The following is a 22,857-nucleotide window of genomic DNA, read 5'->3' on the forward strand; positions in this document are numbered from 1 at the left end:
CTTACGTGCCCATCAAACAATGACATACACTATTTACCTAATGTCATAACCTGAGGCCCCTGCAGCTTCCCTACCTTCCAGGCTTTCTGGAAGGCTTCTCCTAGTGTGATGGATATGTGCAGGCACCACATGTTGAACATGTTTACTACCTTGGCCCATCAAGCATGGGACCTGCACTTGATCCAGATCTGTTAGGCTGCTTCATGTTGCAAGCCATCTATGATGTAATGGAGTGTCAACTTGGAGACAGCTTGTTCTTGCCTGATCATGTTGGTCTCTCACAAACACATCTATTATATCTTTACATACATACTTCTTAGACATATCAAAAGGATGGTAATTTTGTGGGCTGGGGTACTACAGGAAGCCAGGAGGTAACTTACAAGGAAAACCCATTCTATTAGAGTATTGTTTTTATAAGCACATCGTAGGCAGAACAAGAGTTCAATTTATTGTTTGGTTAAAAAGACTGCTTATTAATGCCAATTCTGTTTTAAGGCTCTGAATTAAAAACAAATAACTCAGATTTTCCTCTTTCTAATCCTTGAAGTTTGAAGATGCAAGTGGTTTGTAAGAGGCCATTTCCGACCCAAGGAACAGTATGAGGAACAACATATAACAAAGCTACTTGCAGACAGTTTTTGTTTGTTGGTTGGGGTTTTTTTTGGTTTTTGTTTTTGTTTTGGTTTGGTTTTTTTGTATTTTTTTTCAATCCAGGCAGCTGTTGCATAAATTAACTTTATGTCTCAGTTCCATACAGACAACCACATTTTGAGTTGAAACTTGTCCTGTAAAATTTGGGGATGTTTCCATTTTATATTAGCACACCAAAAGGGAACTGTTCACAAACAAATTTTGCAACAGAATTGAAAACAGAATCTAAAATACCCACTTAATATCAATGAAAAAAATATGTTCTAAAACAGCAAAGATGGCTTTAGTATCATAAATAGGTCTATGCTGGCCCCCAAGCTTATTCAATGGACACTATCCAAAGAGAAATTCAGAAAAAAATTAAATCTGTGCATTCACTTAAGACAAGAAGTATAGTATATTTTCTATATGTATAATATACACCTATTACATTGCAAAGAGCCTTTAGTAGAGAAAGGGTGTTTTGACTTCATGTCATGGAAGCTGGGCTAAAAGTTGTCTTTGTTCAGTAAAATAATTGCGTGCAACTCATAAAAAAAAAATCACGTTAACATAAATTTGTACCTGAATGTTGGGATTCTGCCCATTGATATCTGCTTTTGAAAGGTCAGGGAAGTTTGGGAGATCCAGAAGGAAAGATCTGGGTCCATCTCTTTGCAAGGATGTATGCCCGTTTTCCTGCCTGAATCGCTGCTTAGGGAATGGCCGGTGGGCAGCCTGGAGATCAGGATATTCTCTTCTGTCCTCAGGGTTCAGGGTGAAGCTGTCTTCAGGAGAATAGTCATCTGCTGTGAGTGTGTTCTAGGGAAAAAAGCAATGCACTGTAACAACAACAGAGAAAGTGTGCTGTCCTGCCAGTGCTTCTCTTCTTTACCTTCTTGCCAAAGATGGCAGCAGCATGTGTACAGAAAGCCTGACAGCATACAGACACATACCTTGCCACTGAAATACATCGGATTTATGGTATTTTCTAGGGTCCTCATGAGTTTGGCATCTGAGTCTTGCTGAAATTCCCTTGGTGTCTGTGGTGCAAATCTCTAACCATATGACACAAGATAAACCTGAGTCAGCCCCAGGCACTTGGCTCTTTCAGGTTCCTGTGACATTCCAGCCCTGTGTGACCACCTACACATTGACACAAACATCTGACTTGAAAAGGGACTGCAAAGCTCTGAAGTCACTCCTGGCAAACCAAATTACATCATGTTAAACGTGTCCCTAAAATGGGGAAAGGTATCTTTATCATAAATCACTTCAGTTTGCTTTGTTCCAAAGTGGAGCAAAAACCCTGATTGCCAAGTGCATGTTGAAATTTATGGTATTCAAAGTCCTACCGCTGAACTGGCAATCTCCCCCTTTCTCTCCTCAGTCTGTAGCAACTTCAATCTCATCGTCTGTGTTCCTCACCCAATTTCTCTGGTCTTGAACATCTGAACCTTCCTTCCTCTGGGACCTCATTTTCATGTTTGCCTAAATGGTGGGATTGGATTTCACCAAGTTGTGGGTCAGTGGTTAATGCTTTTGTTATTGTTGAACGTACTTTTGGGTTTTGTAGCAAGTTACAGCAAGCTGCTTTGGAACCAGTAGTACTTTTGCCACTGTCTTTAACCTCACCAAGAAGATACATTTAGTATCAAAACATGCACTCCCTGGGTTAGGACTGGCTTGAGGACTCGGAGAGGGAGGGGGAAACAACAAAGAAGTGGAATCTTCTTATAGATATAAAAAAATTAAATATACACATAAATAACACATTGGGTAGATTCAGCACAGGTTTTGCTTTTGACTCAGCTGAAAAATTTTAGTCTTGAGGTGGTAGTATGACTGCCTGGGGAGCTTTTATTTTCAGTTCATAAAGAGACAGCAAGCATGAAGAGGGTAAATGTTAAAGACCCTTTTTTTTTTAAACAAGCACAATTAAAGTGGAATGGCCACATGTGGTTCTGGCTTTACTGAAGCATATTTTTGCCAGCATTTCTGGTTAAAAGCAATCTCCATCCAGCTTCCCTGGCTCAAATTAAGCTCGCATACCTTTTCTTAAGCTCTCAGATAGATAACAGTTCCAATGCCTTTTCTTTTATTTTGTGTTTATTTGCTTAGAAGGTTCTAAATTGACCTTTTGATTTTACAATATAATATGTGCACATAACAAGAAAATATTCAGTGAGTTAAATAAACCAAGATTTAAGAGTTAATCTGGGACTAAGTGAATCATTTCAAGCAAGAACTAAGGCCATTCTCCTTTTCCTTCTTGCTGCACTGCATTTGTAAAGACCAAAATCAGATTTAGCGGCATTAATGTCTCGGTATTTTCATGATGATGATCACTTTGAAAGTGCCAAAAGGGTACTTCTATACATCTATCCACAGCAGAGAGGTAAAAAGTTCATGCTGAATTAGTGTACATGAGCAGTGCTAAGAATGCATGTGCTCCTGAAAGTCTGTATTGCTGAAACAAGAACACTTCTCTTTGTTGATGAGCAGGTAGGATTTTCAGATGCCTTTGGTGGGATGCCCATCAACACACTTCTTATGTGTGCCACTGGAAAGCAAATCACACAGCAGCAAGCTTGGGGAAACAAAACTGAGAGCCACTTAGGGACCTTCAGGTTCCTTAGCCATGTGCTAGTGCTTTAGCTTGACACCAAACAGAATGGAACTGCAGCTTCTTGGTGCATGAGGATTAAATGGCTTCTCAGTTATGTCTGACTAACAACAAGATGTAGTTGTGCTTCAGACAGGAACAAAAAAACCTGACATACTTAACCATTTTTTTGTTCTGGGGTATCATGTCCATAATCTTACCTTTATCAAAAAATAATAAAATTCTCATGAATGCAATTTCATACTTTCCCTATCTGCTTGCCACTTCAGGAGCACTGTGATTCTTCAAATTAATATGCCATACAGCTAGAACTGGCCAAGGACTTTAGAGACCAACATTTAATTCTCTGATAAGACTCGCTATGTAATCTTGGCAGGTCACAGTCTATCTGTGCCTTGCTGGGGATAACAGCACTTCCCTTCCTCACTGTGATGTTTGCAGGAAGCTCAACAACTACAATAGTATGAGCTATATAAAAAGTTTTTAATAGTGTCAGACAGATGGAATATCACATGGAATTAGTTAGAAAATTGTCATGGTGAAGTAATGACATCAGGCTGATCGGGCCCACTACCAAGCTGCTTGGGGCAGGGACTGTCATTAATTACAGACTGAATTGGGGTTGTTTAAAAAGAAAAACAGAGGGGGGGCATGATAACTGCCCTATACTGAAGGCTGCTGCAGTCAGGAGGGTGCTTGCTCAGGGTGCATGTGATCAGAACACCCCGGTCCAATATTAGGTACACATTTCTCATGGCAGTGATAGCCCAGCTTGAGAGCACACTTAGGGGGAAGTGGAGTTTGTCTTTATGAGCAGGACTGAATAACGCCTGCCAGGAGTGATACAGGTTAAACAGTGTGTCCTCTGCCTAAAAGCAGTGTTACTTATTGCAGTCCCTTTCACACATGTACAAGCCCATGCTATGCCATCCACAGGGCTTCTGTGTAAGATGGCAACATAAGCAAACAGAAAAGCTCAATATGCATGAACATTTCTGTTGTCTGCTCATAGAACCATGAGCAAAAGATCATTTGTTTCTAAACGGTTACTAAGATTAATACTATGCCTATTTTTTACGTAGATAATTTGGTGGAGTGTCTAAACTGATTTGCAATGTTACTAGAAATGTGTATTTCTGGTGAAAAGGTTAAAAGAGGCTATCATCAATAAAAAGTGAGGTTGAACTGCAGGTGAAAAGAATACGGGCTCACTCTGTTCTACTGCATTAGCTCTGGAAAAGAATCTGCCAAGGACAATCCAGCAAGAAAAAATGCATCCTTACTGAAATGCTAGCATCCTTTACGAAGAAAAGGGATTGTTTCTGTGTTCCTTTATGTTCTTATACTGCACATTATTTAGGTGCACACGATTCGTATTCCTGACTACTTTTGGAAAAGCAGTGTTGTTGCTTTTCATTAAACGTTATGTCACTTCATTCTAAACTACTGACTCAGTTTCTTTGGTTATGACATTTCTGGTTCAGACATACTGGTTTCTTACTCAGACAATGCATCTCCTCTAAATATTTTAAGATAAAAGACTTTTCCTCCCCACATTTAACAGGATTATTCACAACTTTAAAACTTTCCATTAAGATGATACTAAGGAGTTACTCATGCTTGCTGCCAGTTATGCAATAGTTCAGTCCATATCAATGTCTTTGTGGCCGTTTATAGAACAGGAAAGAAGAGAATTTCACAAGGATTTTGTGAGGGCAACTTTAAATGCTCCTGATCCAGGCAGGACTTGCATCATTGCAAGTTTTAAGGCACCAAGAGACAACTTTGCAGGAAGTTTCCTACCCTAATGCAGTTTAACTTTTCCATAATCAAATGGGTATTTTAACTCTTTCCATTGTCTCCCTATTTTTCTTCTCCCTCTGTCACGTTAGAAATTAGCTGTAGGAAACTGTACCTTTTCCCCACTGAGAAGTCAAACAGAAACAGGAACTTGTAAAAATACTAAACTGGGGAAAAGGAATTTCTCTGCATTTTTAGCAGGTGATGAATCCAGCCTCCTCTTCTCTTCCTTATTTTCCTTAATCACATTTTCAGTTCTGGAAAAACATCCAAGACAGGCAATAGTGAGGAATGTCTGGAGCTGCAAAAAATATTCTGGAGCAGCTGCTTTTTCTCTGTCATTCATACTTCTTACCTTCCTTCATTCCTTCCCCACTTGCATATTTGCAAGTTAAAGGCATATTTGCAAGTTAATTACAGAGTTGAAATAATTTGGGAAAACTGATGCAACTTTTATCCCTAACAGTTCCCAGACAGCAAGGGAATCTATTACTAAACCCTTGCTGCAGCTACACTGCTTTTTTATTTCTTGTATGCTCCTTTGAAATATCTTGTAAAATGATCTTGACAAGAGGTCTTGAACTGAAAACCAACAGTCTGTCAGTGCACTTTCATGATGCACCTGTACAGCATCTTCAACCACCAGGAACAGGGAACGTTTATTTATTAGGAAACTTCAGAGACGCTATAAAAGATTATATTGCTATCAGAGACAAAATGAGGCCTGGGGCCTTCACAGAAAACCATTATGGCCATTAGGACCGGTTTCATTTCCCACCTGCCTAAACAGATTGTTTTGATTTTGAAGGCTGTTGTGTGTTTCCAGGTTAGTGCTAAATGATCACTTTAAAATTAACTGGTCTGGGGAGGTGCAGTAACACGCCAGGATAGTACATGAGACTTTCACCTCTCCAGATCCAAGATCTGTAATGAACTTGGGTGATCCAGTTGCTGGGGTTCATTTATTTTACTGTCTATCATAAGCATAAACATAAACAGCACAAGACCTAGCAGAAAGAGGTATGAAGACACTATTAAATAAACAGATGGCTTATTTAAAATTTATTTTAATTAACATCTGAAAAGTCTTATCAGAGATACATGGAGAAAAAATTACTTTAGGATTAATGCCACATACAGTCCAAGCAGTCAGAAGACCCTGGTTCTGTTCTTAGCTCTGTATTGGCTTTCTCCTTTAACATGAAAATCACTTAGGTTTATATTTAATTTCTGTGTGACTGGATGAAAGCATGCAGTGGTACTGAGCCTCACAGCTCTTGTTCACTCCAAAGAGTCAGCAATGGTTTGCATCTCCAGACAAGTCAGAACAGAGGGGTGTCACATTGACCACTCAGCTGAGATACTTCCATTTTTTCTTAAAACCTGATTGTCTTTTACATTCACGTACATCAGTGAAGGGCTTACTTATCTTTAGAAAGCCATACAAATTAGCTGGTGCAATAATAGCATGTTTTAGATAATCACTGTTGATAAATAATTCAAGCTGAACTGCATTGGCTTGAATGTACACAACTGTTTCCACTAAGGGACTCAAAAACACACCCCAAGTGTATAGAACATGAATCACTGACTACAGTTCATAATGAAAATTAATGATTTTTAAAAGGAGTTCCATTTATCACTGTTTATCAGTGACTACTTTTTAATAATTCTCTATTTATTCTGGCAAAATTAGTAAAATTATATTATATCCAGCTCTTTCTCACTTAGAATACATCTGCATGTGGGACTAAGTGGTGATGCAAAGACCAAACCCAGTCGTACCACAGGGTACTGCTATGGGACACATGAGCTTCGGGGCCGTGCGACTCTTGAAGCAATTTTATTTCTGTGGAGAATAGGATGGAGTCACAAATACTGCTGCAATTAGAACAGCAGAAATTCAGAGTAGACATGCCACTCTGCAGTTACTATTGGAGCATAAGTCTTCTGTAGACAGCTTAAATGTTGGGTGCCAGAGGCAGAACACTTAGGCAGTGAGATCCTTGGGATGCCTGAGTATATACCCAGCCCACCACAGCTGATTTTCTGCCATATGCTGAAGCAGCTCTCAGAAGCTGCATACAGCAGAAGCAGAGTCTCAAAGCATCTGGGCACACTCGTCTTGGAATCACAACTTTTGAATTTTAGGTTTATTTATACTAAAAACTTCTAGCCCTCATAGCTACACATTAAATCTTGAGAACACGTAGCCAGGACCTGCAGAAATTCTAGAGCGGTAGTGTTGAGGCCCCCTTCAGATCTAAAGTCTACTAAGTCCCAGACCACTCTTCCAAGGCACACAGCCAACACTGCAACATGACCCTCAGCAGTGACGGAAAAGGCTCTTGCCTTATTGAGCCATCTGAACAGAGACATCCTGAGTGCCAGAGCAGCCCTACAGCCATTCCCCCCCTCACTCAGCCTGTTTATTCACTTGCAGTCATCAAGCTTTGGTCCATCCTTCATTCAGCCTCTGGTTGAAAGTTCCTCTTGTTCAGCTCCCTGTCTCTTCCATGTCACTGGTAAGCAGGGGATCCAGATCTGAACTGCTCTGGCAGACAGAATTTTTTCCTCAGAGCTTAAGGAGAAAACCAATCATATTATACTCGGATCTGGCAACATTTTGCTGCATGTTGTGGACACACATTTCACAGTGCAGCTATTTTTATATGCCCTGTTGTTTGCTTGTATTTCATGTTTTCCTTCAGCTGGAAAATACAAACAGTATGGCTCAGCTTGGAGGTGAAGAGCTGCCAGTTCGTATAAACACTTTGATAATAAAAAGGACTTGGTGGTGATTACAGCTCCATGTCCTCTGGAAAAAACAGAGGCCCTTTAGCAATTCTGCTAACATACTACACACTGGTGCTTTGTTCCTCAGCAGATACTTAGCCATCCATGGGACAGCCAAGTGCACAGAATTAAAATTGTGTAGGGCTTTGACAGATGCTCTGTGCCAAGTTTTGCTTGTAGTTCACAGATATTTTCAGTCGCCTAAGCTGGCTGTAAACATTTAGTTGTTCTTCACAACTCTGAAGGTCTTCAGTGTAATCACTGCCTGGCTGGAGCTCCACATACAGGACACACTGACTTGGCAGCTGAACAGGAAAATGTACAACTGTAGCACAGCCCAACTCTGCCACTCGAACAGCCCGTGGTGCCAAAATGCAAATCCTTTGAAAGATTCTTTTCAGGCATTACTAAATACTTGCATAAAGTCAGGAGTATAATAAAGCTTTGAATAGAATCCATTTACACCATGGATAAATTCAATTGAATGAGCCCAATCTTCCAATCTCACCCATCATTTGACATCTGCATCATAGTTTACACAACAGGTTCCAACAAAATGGGAAAATCTGCCTTAAGCTGCAATCAAACCCACAAAGGCAAAGGATATCCAGAATATTAATACTTTCTGTACACACAACATTTTGGTCAGACTTTGCAGGCCAGCACACAAAAAGTCGGTGTAAATGAAAAAGAACAAACATACGTCTGAAATTGTTTTCATGCATTTGCAAGTTTATTCCACTAAATCACTATGGCTAAGATTTTACTAGGTGAACCAGCTTTAATAAACTAAGTTTTCATCTCTCCCCAGCTAAAAGAGTAACCTTACTTGAAACTCTTTCAATTTCCAGAGTTGCTTTCAGCTGTTAGTTTCCAAGAAACAGCTATTCCCAGTCTCTGTGTCTCCCTCTCATATGCCACTGAATATCCACCCTGTGCTTTCAAAAGTGTCTATGACTCTGCCTGTGTCAGCTGGCAGATGTTTTTAGAGACTAGAAAGTGTTTAGTCCCTGTGGACCAAAAGTTACATGATGACTTCATCACATAAGCAAAAGCTAATAACGGGAAAGCAAGAAAGCAGACAAGTGTTATATTCCAAAAACATGATGTTTCCTGTGCTTCTGGCAATACTACTTCTGTGCCTGAAAAAAAAGCAAATCACTTGTGTCTTGATGCTCAAAACATACACACCACTGAATCATTGCGAGGTAATTTACTTCACCCTCCCTTAGTTGCCTTTCCCACCATTACTCTTTTCTTTTGAGGGAAGTTAGAGAGTGAAGGCAGAGGAAAGGCAGCGTTTGTTTACACTCAATATCTATGAACGAACTCTGCCTCACAACACTCTCTGTAAGAGGTTATTACTACACATAGGAGTTTACAGCAAAACAGCAGCATAAATCTGGGCAGATGCCTCAGGACCACGCACCTCTGCTCCTGCAATGAAGTATTCTTTCAGTCCTGAGTGTACAGTTTTAACCTCTCCATTTAGAAAACTTCAGAGACTGATACATGAACAACTGGCATTCATTAGTATAAATGGCATCTGTACACGCCGTACAGATAAAAATAATAACTATCTTGGTTTTTGTATAAACAATGTCAGTTGTGGACATTATGCCCTCTCTCTACATCTCTGTGAACTGCCCTAATGACAGAACAAGAGAAAGAAACAAGAGGCAGCAGATATACAAGAGAAAGGCCTCCCTCCAGTGACATTACGGGGGAAGAAGAGAAGACAACCAGATACACAGTACGCCATGACAAGGCAATGTGAAGATCCTTCTGTTTAAGAAGGGGCAGGGAAAGGATTTGCCCGGGAGAAGTGTGGGCTTTTTTCTATTATGATTTCTATGCATGTATATATACATTTTCTTAGAACAGTAAGGGAGAGGGGGGTGCTATTTCCTAGAGCTGATTAAAGAAGCATGACTCGATTTTCAATTTCAAACGACTCGGGGGGCATTCCAATTGACTGCAGACAGGAAATGAATACCATACATGCATTGAACAAGGCAGATGCTTTTGAATCTGACACTTACGTGAAAAGAAAATATCTTCATCTCTGTCTCCTCTCCGCCCCATGATTACTTAGTTCTGAGCTATTTTTAGAATAAATGGTTTTATTTTTCAAACTTGTTATAGTCTTAGCATGTGCCTGAAGCCACCCAGACGCCACTGACAATAAACTGTATGGAACAGGCCAACTGTATCTTTAGATTAGTCCCAGTGGCCAGATGCAGAAGTAAGGTAGGAAAGGAAAGATTAGTTCAGGTTTGTGCTATCCCAACCTCCTTTGTTGAGGAACAGAGATGAGACATGCACTGATATGCCAGATCTCAGGGAGGGAGAGCAGCTTCTGTACAGCAGACTCTGAAGCTCAGGTTGGAAGAGCATTTCTTGGTAGGCTGTGTTAGGCACAGAACTCACTTTCAGCTACTTAAGTGTACTAATAAGATAAATACACATCTTTTCTCCTCATATAATCCTTAAAAGTAAGTGGCAATAATTGTCATGAGAGTATTATGGGGTTTATAACTTGACTGCAACATAACTGTGGCTCCTTTTATTAAGGGCAGCAGTGCACATTGGGGAATTGGCATTTACAGAGCCTTTCACCCATTTAGTCTATATGTGTACAAACACACAGTTTCAGCTGCAAACTCCTCTTGTGTTTCATTGTGGGAAGACATATAAAAATCAAAGAGGTGGTATTAATCTGGTCCTTACTCAGATGTTACACAAATAGTTCAATCCATGCTGATGTTAGGATTGCTGTAGCTATATTCCTAACAGGAAAAAATTATCCTCTTGGGAGAGAGACAAGAGAAGAAGAAAGAGGGGTGGGTAGGTGAGAAAGGCAGCTCTGATTCACATTATTCAGAAAGCCATGAATGCTAGATCAAAGAAGATCAAGAATCACATTCACCACCACTGAAGGATTTCAGCAGTTTTTTCAGAGCTATTGATCCCTCAAGGGCAAACTCTTTTAAACACTAGGTGATGCCTCTAACTAGCCAGAACTTCCACCTTATACTGGCTAAGCCTCACACAGTTTGCTTTCATCAGCTGGAGTGGAGTACTGGGGAAATGCACAGCAGCTAAGACACTGCTGTCTCTGGGCCTGATGAAGCAGAGCACAGAAATAGCATGTGTGGATTTTCTGCACCAGATGGCACCTTTTTAATGGCCATCATGGTAGATCTTAAATAAAAGAACAGATTTCTCACTGAAAAGCCACGCATTTGGTGACCACTGATACTGTGGAGTGTTTTGTCCAGGGCTAGAAGGCAGTCACCCTGGTGAGAATCCTAGGAAGGGTTTGTTGTTTCAGCGCCCGCTTGCCAATATATTTAAAAAATCACCTCATATTTTGTTGTAGGATGAAGGTGGGATATGATCTCTAAGGTGCCAGCACACCTCAGCCAGCCAGAAAGCTGTGACTTGTTCATCAGTTTGGACTCACAGGTCTAATCTGACCACCCAGAAGGCACAAGATCCAACATAAATCAAGTCCTGAACAGTCAAATGCACTGTAGATCCACATCATTCCCATCCCTTCCTTGGGTCAGGTGTCTTTGGAGTCTGGTAGAGAAGCTTCCAGGTGTTCTACCTTGTCGAGGTACTTGTCTTAAGGATCATGTCTTAAGCAAGAGCCACTGGAACTGGCTGCAGTAAAGCAATTTCACCTGGCACATCCCCAGATGGTCTCCTTAGAGCTGCCTTTGGGCTACTGATACAGATCCACTTGCAATGGGCTCATTGCTGCTGCCACTGTTGTGTCTCTAGGAACACTCCATTCATCCTGCCTTCTGCATCTACAATATTGTGCACATGGCCACAACAGTGCATTATGGATTGTTCAGCTCTTTCCAAGCTTTGGTCACAAATCAAAGTCTTATCTACTCCCACCACCACTTAGCACAACTTGGTACCTTGCACATTTTCATGAAATAGATGAACCTTTTCTTTCAGCATGCTTTGATCAAGAGCATGAGCTCGTGCTGCTACCATTTAAATGCATTTCAAAAGCTCCAGGACTCTACCAGGCTAAACAGTTAATTTGAAACCTTTGGTGCTATTGTTCCTGTATGCCTGAAGACACAGACATAGTGTGGCTGCCCTACGTTCCCTTTTGATATATATTTTCACAAATGTTAGACATATACATATCAAACCCTCTATTCTTCCCTAATGAAAGACTGGACACAAGATAAGTAATAGATAGTCTCTTGGCCAGCTGCAGAAGCTCTTTCATAAATGACACAACAATCAACCCCTGTAAAGGAAAGTGATACTCCAGAAGCTCGTTAGAGCTGACATACATCTGTTTTGATATTTTAGGCAGGAATAAGATAGAAAAAGTTAAATGATGAAAGATTAAACAAACTCTGTATTAAGAAGAGATGGTAGGGTAATGATGGAAGAATTGTAAATCACCTGCAAATGTTAAGATTGCTGCTCTCTTCTGCAGACCATTGAATCTGTACTGCAAACCTCCAATAGACATGGACTGTGCTCTATAAAAGTCATGATGAATGCAGACTTGTTTTTATATTATGGAGGTCCTAATCCTCCTCCTCCTCTGACTTTGCTCTATTGTTACAACATCAAAGACCAACTGCTGGCCGAGATACAGTCAATATGAAAAGGGCGACCAGCAAATTTACTGCTTGACTTCATTCCCTTTAAATGGAATAGGCACCATGGCCCTTTTTCAAAGTCCAATCACAGACATATATCTTTTTTATTGGACATCATGTACAATACAGTGAAGCTGTAACTTGGAAAAAAAAATAGAGCACCTTAAAAAAATCCCATGAGGTGAACATTCCTTTATAAAAATATCACTGTGGTTACATGTTTTGAAAAACTCTGGGCACTCTGTGTTGCAAAAAGCACGGGCTGGCTAGGTTATAGTTTAGCTAAGATGCATACCCATGCCTAATATCTAGTTGGTTTCAAAACAAAACCAACCCAAAACCTAATAAAAAGTGATATATTTAAGACAGAATGCCAGTGTCATTCAAATAAACTGAAATGGCAGCATTCGTATCACAAGAATCATTAACTGCTTTGTTATAGTCTGCTTTGTGCAGTGAACCTTTACAGACTTCTTCAGTTCAGAGAAACTTAAAATCAGTGGCACAAACTACCAATATACACTGCATCTTAATCAACTACAGTATGATTACTGAGGCCATTCCAGGAGACAGTTTCAGATGAGAGTTGAATCTGTAGAAATTAAAGACAGGGACAGTTTTATTGCTGTTCTGTTGCTGAGTAGGTGCTAAATAACTTTTTGCTATGAAATTATAAATTTTATAAACAACTCATATGATGTAGAAGGTGAGTATATGTTTCTATTTTTAAATAAATTATGTGTCAATTTAGTGAGATTTTGTTTTTAATTTAAACTAAATTTATGTTTCATTGGCTAACTTGTGCAAACAGACATTAGTAAATACCTCATTACTGAGGTTATATCTAGGGCACATCCATATTGATTTTAAAATCCTTCACTGATTTATGTGGCAGATAAAACCAAGCAAATTTAGGTTTTGTTACACTTATAGTAACCTTAGGCAGCTGGTTCCAGTGTAGTAATTTTGTCTGGTCATGGCAAAATCTGCTGCTCTTGGGTTACTTCTTAGGTGAGAAAGATACCAAAGCTATGTGACTACATTTTGAAGCACCAGGTTCAAAAAATAGCCACCTTTTTCCTTTACATTATGTTCTGCTGTCAGTCGCCTCCTCTTTCCATCACAGCCCACAACACAGACCTTCTGCTTCAAGGACATCACCTCCAACTCAGCCATCCCATTTTACAAGGAAAGGTGTTTCAGTTCTATTGCTCAATACCTGAATGCCCAACTCAAGGGGAATGCTAAGGCAAGATGCCTAAAGGAAGTTAAAGCTGGCCCATAGACATCACCAATTCAGTTCCTTAAAAAGGTGGGAATCCACTTGTTGTTATAGAGGGGTACTGTGAACAGTGGCAGAAAAAGATGGGGCTTATTATTTGGGTGGTACTTATACTTACACTGTACTCAGTATACAATAGTATTGTCACAAGTACAGATATCAACAGCCAGGCAGGCAAAGAGTAAATTTCAGTCTTCCAGATGAAGAAGTGCTACTGTGGAGTAAGAACTCCAGGATTTTTCAGTGCATATGAAATTAACAATGAAAGATAATGGACGGAAATTAATTCAACATCCTGAAGAAAGTCACACCTCTAAGCCTAGCTTGCCTTCATGGATGGAGGGCTAGGTTATGTGTGTTATGTGCATATCAATTCTGTGGAAAAACTGAACTGTGAAAGATTAAAAGTTAAAAGGAACTTCGCCTGACTCTGCAGCTAACACAAGTCAGTGACATCTTGTTTTGTGAAAGTCAGTGGAGCAAGGTCAATTTAAACACCCTGAGAATGTACATTTTGCAGGGAGGCATAAAAGCCAATGTATGTTTGAATTTATCCTCCCTTTCAACATGGACTGACTGCACCAAGAGCAGCAAGAAAAGTTTTCATCTTGGATTTTCCTCTCACCTTCATGAGTACCTCTGTAAGATTAAAAGCACCCAAACAGCCATTACTCTTCAAAAGCTAAAATGTGAACAACTCCAGGTCTGCTTTCATCCTGCTGACTGATAAAAGGGAGGAATAAAAAAAATATGACACACTGCTATGAGTATTCCAAGCAGTGAAAAACAAGGGCAAAAGGATAAAGAAGCTGCTTACCAGTACCGCCCACACCAGCTCCTCTGACCAAGCATTATACTGCCATACACTGACCGCTGTGGCAAGCCATCACTTACTACAATAACAAGTTACATTGTACTTTGTTTTCTCTCTTTTTCTGGTATTTAAATAGAAAGTACATGGAAATACCAACACTGGAAACTTTTTGCTCTTACTGATCTATCAGTGAGCTCACCACTCTATTCCTTGAAAATGTTATTCATTTCTATGCTTTGGGCTATGAATTTAGCCTGGCATTTTCAGTGTTAAAAACTTGTAAAATCATTATCCTGGAGTCACAATGGTATTAAAGTGCAACAGCAACCACTGCATCATTTAATGCTTCCTTTTGCAACTTACTGAAGCACATTGTATTTTTCTGCTCCAAGTTATCACTTCATTATTCATTTGTGACAGTGCTTACAGCCTCCATTCAGAGAGATCTATTATACTACACATTGTACACAAGCAACAACACAGCAACAGAATCTCAACCTCGGAGAGCTTGGGTTGAGATTTAAAAACCAAAATAAAAGTAAAATGTGCCAGCAACCTAGATCTGTTACAACTAAGAAATGCTTCACAGAAGTAATTTTTATGGGGAGCATTAATCAGTCAATTAAAAAAGGTTTTAAGTAGTGTCATCTTAAAGCAGACAATCTTAAGGAAAAAAAAAAAAGCCTAACCAACACCATGAACAGAATAAATGAGGGACTGGGTACTACCAACATAAATAATTGGGTACTACCACATGTATTTACAAGGAAGGCTGGCAAAACACATGAGAGCCAAAAGCAACCAACTCTGACAATTAAACCTGCCAAAGCTGCTAAATCTTCTCTGTTGCTTATATACTTTCTTTTATATACTTATATACTTTCAGGATATAAGCACAAATAAAAATTATATTGCTTTGATTTTTTAATTTATGCTTGTGTAAGGAGACATCTAAACTGTCTGCATATATAAAGCAGGAGTGTGTTCCAAGATTTAAAAATTATGACTCAAGAATGTAAGCATAAAAATGTATGGCAAAATTATTTCCTACCATTGTTTGCATTCTGTGTACTTTTGCACACTGATGACTGGGTTTTCAGGAGCTATGTTTTTCTCTGTCACATTTTATTTTCTAAACCTTTTCAAACACATCTAGTACTAGGCTGGCAGGCAGAGATAGCACAGTCACCATCATTATCAATACCACTTCCTTCTGTATTTTTTGTAAACTTTCCAGATGCTGTGACAAACAGAGCTGGAGTTTCACCTAATCAATAACTTTTTCATTGTTCCTTGTTTTCTTTGAAGATCTTTTCTACCATTTTGGAACAATAAGGCATTGTTCAGAACAATAAGGCATAATATACATATGTAGTAGATATAAGTAGAGACAAAAGAACAACTCAAAATATGCTTCCAAATTTAATGTACCCTGGATTGGTTAAACAGATGTCTCCCTGGCAAGAGCAAGGTGTCAAAAAAAAATAGTATGCTGAAGCTTGAAGTACTAGGGGTCGGTTACCTTTTAGCAGGTCTTAACATGTATGTTGAAATGACAAGGGAGTACACAGTGATCAGCTTCAAACAGTAAAATGACGATGAAATTGTAGGGGTCATAAAGCCCAACAGCAGAGCTTCAACTCTAGGCCTCCTGTTTTTGTGGACAGCTGGCATTAAAAAAGGACAGAGCAGGAAATTGTGACTGATTCTGAATGCTAAGAACTGAAGGTGAAGAAGCAAAGGAGAGATTCTTGTGCCAAGTGGGTAACAGTGAGGGGACAGTAGCAGTGTGGTTGTACAGCTGTCCTGCTGCTGTTGTAGCTGTGATGGACCAGCTGTGTTCTTCCTGTGCAGAACAAACTTCCGCACTTGATCAACAAAGACTACAAAACAAAACCTACTTCAGAGCTAGTGCTGATTGTCTACATTAGATGAATCCACATGCAAAGTACCAACCCGGCTCCTTCCAGGATCTCTATGTACCCATGCCTTTCCTCTCATTGTCACCAAGGGCGATCATTCTCAGGAACCAGACTCAAACCTACCACTCCTTTCACTTCCATGAGCCAGCCAGCTGGCTGTCATAGTTAGCAGGCTTCCCTTTAACCACTCTCTCCCACACAGCTCCAGAGCACAGGTAAGGATGGATGGAGAGAAGTGAAAGGCTAAAGCAGCAATGTCTCTGGGACCTCTGCCCTGTACCATGTGGTTCACGTCTGGCTCCAGGTCCAGGAAATATACATAAAGACACCATCGTGGCCCAAAATGAATTTAAAACTACATACCCTCTGCTTTATTCATACAAATATTCTGATACTATGAAGAGCTGGAGAATTATCCTAAATCATGCTCAAAACAGAAATAAAGACCTCCACTCCAGAACTCTTCTGTATAAAGGCACTAGGAAAAAAACTGATCCAAACTATAGTTAGAGATTAAGCTGAGAGGCACACTGTGATTTAATGCCAGGTATTTATAGGTGTTGATCCAAGATAAGCAGTACAGTAACTTAATTGTTGAACAGAAATTCAGCAAAATAAGCCTCATACAAACATCTTCATTCAGTCTGAACTAGGAAATTAACATTTGTATCTGCCTGACACATCTCCTTGCAGACATAACTAAATATAACTTGCGACCCTGTTCAGAATTATTGCTGTACTCTTAGACACTAAAATGCTTGCCACCCTGAAGGTGTCATAGCTCTTTTCCACCAAGATGCTTTAGTTTGCTCAGAAATTAATTGAAGTGATAGGTATGGAAAGAAGCTTAATTAATGCCTCTTGGAGTTTTCCTGGAGCCAGGTTTGGAAGGTGGAAGACTCTCCTGGGAGCCACAGACAACAGCAAATACTCTTCTGCATAGAGCAGTGGCCTCACACCTTCACCCTTGTTTCCCACTTTTTCCTTTGCTTCCCAAGCAACCAGCAGCAGCACACGTAAAGCTAATCACCCTTCCTTCCCCCTAGATCCTGGAACAAGCCACAGCCCACTAGCAAAACCACTAAAGAGCACACATAATTCTCTCCCTTGGGAGATGAGAGAATGAACTGCACATGGTGTAAGTCATTCGTAAGGCTTAATGCATAACTGGAAGAACATATGCTAATGGTAAGGGTAAGCTTTAGCTAAGAACCTATACAACAAAGCCTGCTAAGAACAGGCAGGTTATACTACCACTGTCAAAAAGCAGGAAAAATCATCTTCTGTGTTAACAACTTCACCAAAAGAGATACTGCTTTTTAGGGATTCATCCTGCTTTATTCGCAAGCCACCTGTTCTGAAAGTTATTTGTGTAATGTATAAGCTGCTCTTAAGGCAGAGAAGGATTTAATGCTCATATTAAATATTTGATGTATATTCACCTAATGGCATCTTTTATATGCTAAGGGCAGTCTGGAAAACATGAATGCAAAACCATGAATCGACAGTATTTCAGTGATGATTTAAGCAATCGTTTCCTATTACAACTAACCAAAGGTAAATACCTAGAGCTCAAGTAAGCTTTAAAAACAGCTTTAAAAAATCAGTCTAAAACTCTCCCAAAGTAAACAGCTTGAGCCTTACACTGAGAAAGCCACAAAGCTAAAACACGGCACTTTATCTGACTGAAGGTCATTTTGCAATTTGCCTGAATACAGTACAAGGGACAGCAGGAACATAGAAACCTTAAAAAGACTGAAAAGCATCCCAGAAGAGGTAACAGCACATTTCTGAACTTCGCATTGTATTGAACATTGAAAATTAAGAGCTCAGCCCTGTAAAGGACTCCTCATGTGGCTTGGAGACCAACTCTTGTGGAACCATTTATAAGCAGCAGAGTGTGTTTCTTTGGGTAGGGCTCACAAACTCTAATTGCTTGCATGCTTATTGAGAAGGGGGGCAAGGACAGGAGCAAGGAGATTAAAAGTAAAAAGCTGTTTACAGCATTGTCCTTCTTTTCAAATTATGTTCTCTTATGTGGCTCCAGATTTCTGCACAACTACTGAGATTCATGCTAATGTAATACTGCTGCAAGTACCATAGTGGAGAATCTGACTTCATGTGCTATGGCATATATTGCTGGTGGCTCTATTACTACATTTTACAAGGTCATTTTTCTTGGTGTGGAAACACTGTTTTTCTCGGTGTGCAAGGCCTGCCATGGAAAAATCCGAAATTATGGGAACAATCTTGATGAAGTATTTTCTCTCATAATGAAAGCACAGATTTTAGAGCATTGTAAAGTATTACAAACATCTTTCAAAACTTATTTCAGCCTTCCTTTAATTTTAGAACTATGTCAAAAGATAAAAACGTACCCTGGGCAGCATTTTTCCATCTCTTAATATAGCTTCACTTGCTCTTACCCAGAAGCGAAAGTTTGTACTTTTTAATTTCATAAACAGACTTCACAGTAGTTTCTGGATGCTAATTACATTAAACCCAACGGAGTTATCACCAGTAAAAACAAAATCTCCCACCTTCCTAATTCTCCTTTTTTTCTCTGATAGAGATGAAAGGAGGGAATAAAATCTTACTTGCGAAACAGAAGGCCAATTCCTTCTCATAACTCAAAACTGCAAGATACTTTAAAACCCCTCTCTGGTTTTCCCTTTTTGCATTACTTTAAACTACCACAAATTAATTACAACAGCATCATGAAACTGCAGCAATGCAGAGGTCCAGTGCCTATTTCTGCAGCAGTGAACCGAGCCTGTATCTTAACCATCCCAAAAAGAACCAGCAAAGTACATCAGGATTTTCTCCTCGATGATGCTTCATTATAGCCAGTCACAGCAGCACAACATGATCCCAGACATCTGGGAACTCTAGAGACATTCATACTATGAGGAAGGGCATCAAAAGTGAAAAAAAAACAACAAAAAAAACTTGTTTAATTTCAGGATGGAAGTTTTTTCTGGATTTCTTCCCTTTATCAGTCTAACTAATTGCAGAGGTTAACATAATTGAAACACCAAGAGAAAATAAAAAAACTGCCCTCCAAAATCCTTCCTTCATTTGAAAGATCAGCAGATGGGAGAGAAGCTCTTGCTTCGTTAAATAATCAGACTTCAAAGGCATACAAATCTGTATTTTAGAGTACTTAAATTTCCAACAATATTTTAAGATTACTAAGGATTCCTCCTGAATCCATTTTACGTAAAAAGGCTCAAGGATGTACTAAGTTTTTGGGGGTTGGTTTTGTTTTTTTTTTTTTGGAACCAAGTCTAACACAAGATTTTTTTTCAGGTACAAAGAAGCATATTCTGACCACTTTATTTGTGCACACAGGCCTGCCTACATCCTAAAATATCATACTCTGCATGTGATGATAGTTTGTTTTTATACAAACGTGCCTTGTCAAAATACATCCCTAGACAGTTGCTGCGAAGATGACTCTTTCCTGGATTTGCTGCAGTGTGCGCAACAGACTTTGTCAAATGAAATTTCATCAAATGAAACACCGATGTAATAATTTCCCACAATCTTTTCTCTCCATGGGTCTACCAAGACAGAAAGCACAATAGCTGGTTCTAGGGGTTTTTTTTTGTTGTTTTTTTGTTTGCTTGTTTTGTTTAATTTGGGGTTTTTTTGTTTTTTTTAACCACAAGCAATAGCGACCTTAGAGATTTCTATTTGCTTGTAGTTATAAATATGCTGTTGTGCGGTTTTACTTTACACATTGATTCTTTACTTAAGAATACAGTGCACTAGGATTTCGCACGTCCCTTCAGTATATAACAGAACAACAGTCCAAGAAATACTAAAATCTGAAGATCCCAGAGCAAACTTACCATGAAGATCTATATTATGATGCTTTGAATAGAAGCATCTGGCTGTTAGGGAGTTCAATTTTTAAAAGCAGGTGACAGTATTTTCCAGCTAGCAATAGAACCCATGGAAGTTATAAAACAAAAAAAAACCTGATAGACTTCCATATATTTAACTCATTGCTCTGATCAATATACTTCCCTCCTGTAATGTCTTGGACAGACACCCTCTCTCAAACACATAACTGCAGAATCGATTCAGTTGGGAAGCACATAAAATTTTCAATTCTACAAATGGCAAAACATGATGAAAATATCAACTGCTAAAGCTATCACAATGCTTAAAGGCACAGAGCTTTAGTAAGTTATCTGTAAAAAAATCACTGGACGGAAAAAAACCTCTTGGAAGTCAACAATCAACAAATTTTCATGAAACAGCCAACTACAATGATAATACTCAAGGATAATTATCTGAAAATGATTTACCTCGTTTCACCCTAACCTTGCAATAGTTCTCTAAAAAGAGCTACTCAGGGAAATGGCATCACCCAGATCTCCCGCTTACCCATATGTTTCCCTCATTATGTTACAAGCCTGTCAAGAAAAGGCACATTCAGGTTTATTCTAATGATAGAAAACACCTAGTAAAAAACCTCTCCAAATTTATTTTTCCAAGGAACATCGTTTTAAAAGGCATTTTCAGTGCCCATGAGGAAAGAAAGCATCATTTATAAAACACTATTACCAGGGATCTTGAATATATTAAAAAAAAACATCCTGGAATGTCAAGCCAGTGATAAAAGTGCAGCTCAAAGAGACAGCATCATGGGGCCTTACCACAGCATGTGGCCCAACACTCCCAAACAGGACTTCCACCAACTTTGACAGGAGATTTTCTGAATTAAGAAGACTTGATTCCAGTTTTCGCTTGGGATGTTGAGTCTGCAGCTCTGGATTCCCTTCTGTAGCTAGTGGTTTCACTTTGTGGACCACCAGCCAGGGATCCCATGGAAAAAAGAGTGATGGTTACAGTCTGCGCTGCCCCTGTTTTTCCTCATGCTTCATAGAAATGTGCTCTCCTAGTACCATGATTCTATGACGATAAAAGATGTTATGTAAATTTACGGTGTCAGTTATTTGCATGATTTGATGGTTGATTCTTCTTTAACATTTGGACACTAGGGAAAAAAGTTGGTCAGAGCACATGCAACTGACCAGAGATTTACAAGCTTTGCCTTGGGATTCTGAGGATTCTGCAGGTTTTATCACTGTCTCCAAGCATTTTAAGTGATTGGCAATATGTGATATTGAACAAAAAAAAACCACCTGCACAAATAAGGAAACCAAACAAAATAAAGGCCGTTGCCTCTGCTGGGCATAATTCACCAGTGATTTTGTGAGATCAGACTGGTTGGGTCACAAACTCCGTATTTCACAGTCACAAGCACCTATCACTCTGTTTTTTGGCTATTTCAGGATTAAATATATCTACCTGTCTCTTGACACTTCTGAAGGAAAGCCATGCATTTTGTTCCCATATTTGACACTATCATACACCCGTTTCTTTCCCTCTCTCCCTGGGGAATGCTGCATCCTCACAAGAGAGGACCTGGATGGGACATGCCGTGCCTGATACGGACTAGAGGACCACCCCATGCGCTCCCCAGGTGAGATGGCCGTCGTCTGCTGCTACCTGTCGGCCATACACAGTAGGGGAGCCGCCCCGACGCCTCCAACAGTATGTCCAAACTTGGCGTGGGCAGAATTTTAAACTCTGACAAAGTGTAAAACCAAAGGAGGGGACGGGGGTGAGAGAGGAGAAGAAACACCCCAGGCACCCCGCAAGAAAAGCCCTCAAAGTGGTGAATACCTGGAGACTGCGGCCGGGACCCCGGCGGACGGAGGCCGCGACCGTAGCAGGTGCACGGCGCCGGCTGCCGTCAGCCCGGGCGGCCCCCGCAGCCCCCTCCCCGCACCACAGCCCTCAGTGGGGTGAGGGTGGGGACCGCGAGGGAGGGAGCGGGGCGCTGGAGGGGCGCGGGGCGGCCGCTGGTCGCGCGTGGGTGCGGGACCGAGGGGGGTGGGTGTAGGCGGGGCGGCACTCACCTGCCGCTGGCTGTGGTTGCCGGCGCCCGGGGGGGCGTGGGGCTCGCCGCCGCCGCGCAGCACGGTGATGTGCAAGGTGAGCAGGAGGAGCCCCAGCAGCAGCAACAGCTCGGCCGCCAGCCGCACCATCCTCTTGAGCCGGGCGGCTTTAGGACCCCGCGGCGGCGGCCGTGGAGGAGGCGGAGGAGGAGGAGGAGCCGCGGCGGCCGCCGCCGCCGGGGCCGCCGCCGCCTCTGCCGGAGCGGCCCCGGCCCCAGGGCCGATCGCGGCAGCCGCAGGACGGGCGGCGGGGACCGCGCCGCTCTCGGCCTCGGCGGGGCGGGCGGCGGGCGGGGAGCAGCGGCGGCAGCAGCAGCAGCAGCAGCAGCGGGGGCCGCCACACCACGGCGGAGCCACGTCGGGGCG

At 40.8% G+C, this 22,857-nt stretch overlaps 1 protein-coding gene across 1 annotated transcript in view; it reads right to left on the reverse strand.

Moving 5' to 3' along the window:
* ISM1 (isthmin 1) overlaps positions 1–22,590 on the reverse strand; it is a 38,692-nt gene extending 16,102 nt beyond the window's left edge. The window contains exons 1-2 of the mRNA XM_030447667.1: positions 22,453–22,590; positions 1,219–1,455 (exon numbers count right to left, since the gene is read on the reverse strand). Of these exons, the coding sequence (XP_030303527.1) occupies positions 1,219–1,455; positions 22,453–22,581 (366 nt within the window). The 5' untranslated portion in view covers positions 22,582–22,590. The remainder of the gene's footprint in view (positions 1–1,218; positions 1,456–22,452) is intronic.
* Positions 22,591–22,857: the final 267 nt, after the last annotated feature.

This window comes from Calypte anna, chromosome 3, assembly GCF_003957555.1.
Source record: "Calypte anna isolate BGI_N300 chromosome 3, bCalAnn1_v1.p, whole genome shotgun sequence".
NCBI classification, from domain to species: Eukaryota; Metazoa; Chordata; class Aves; order Apodiformes; family Trochilidae; genus Calypte; species Calypte anna.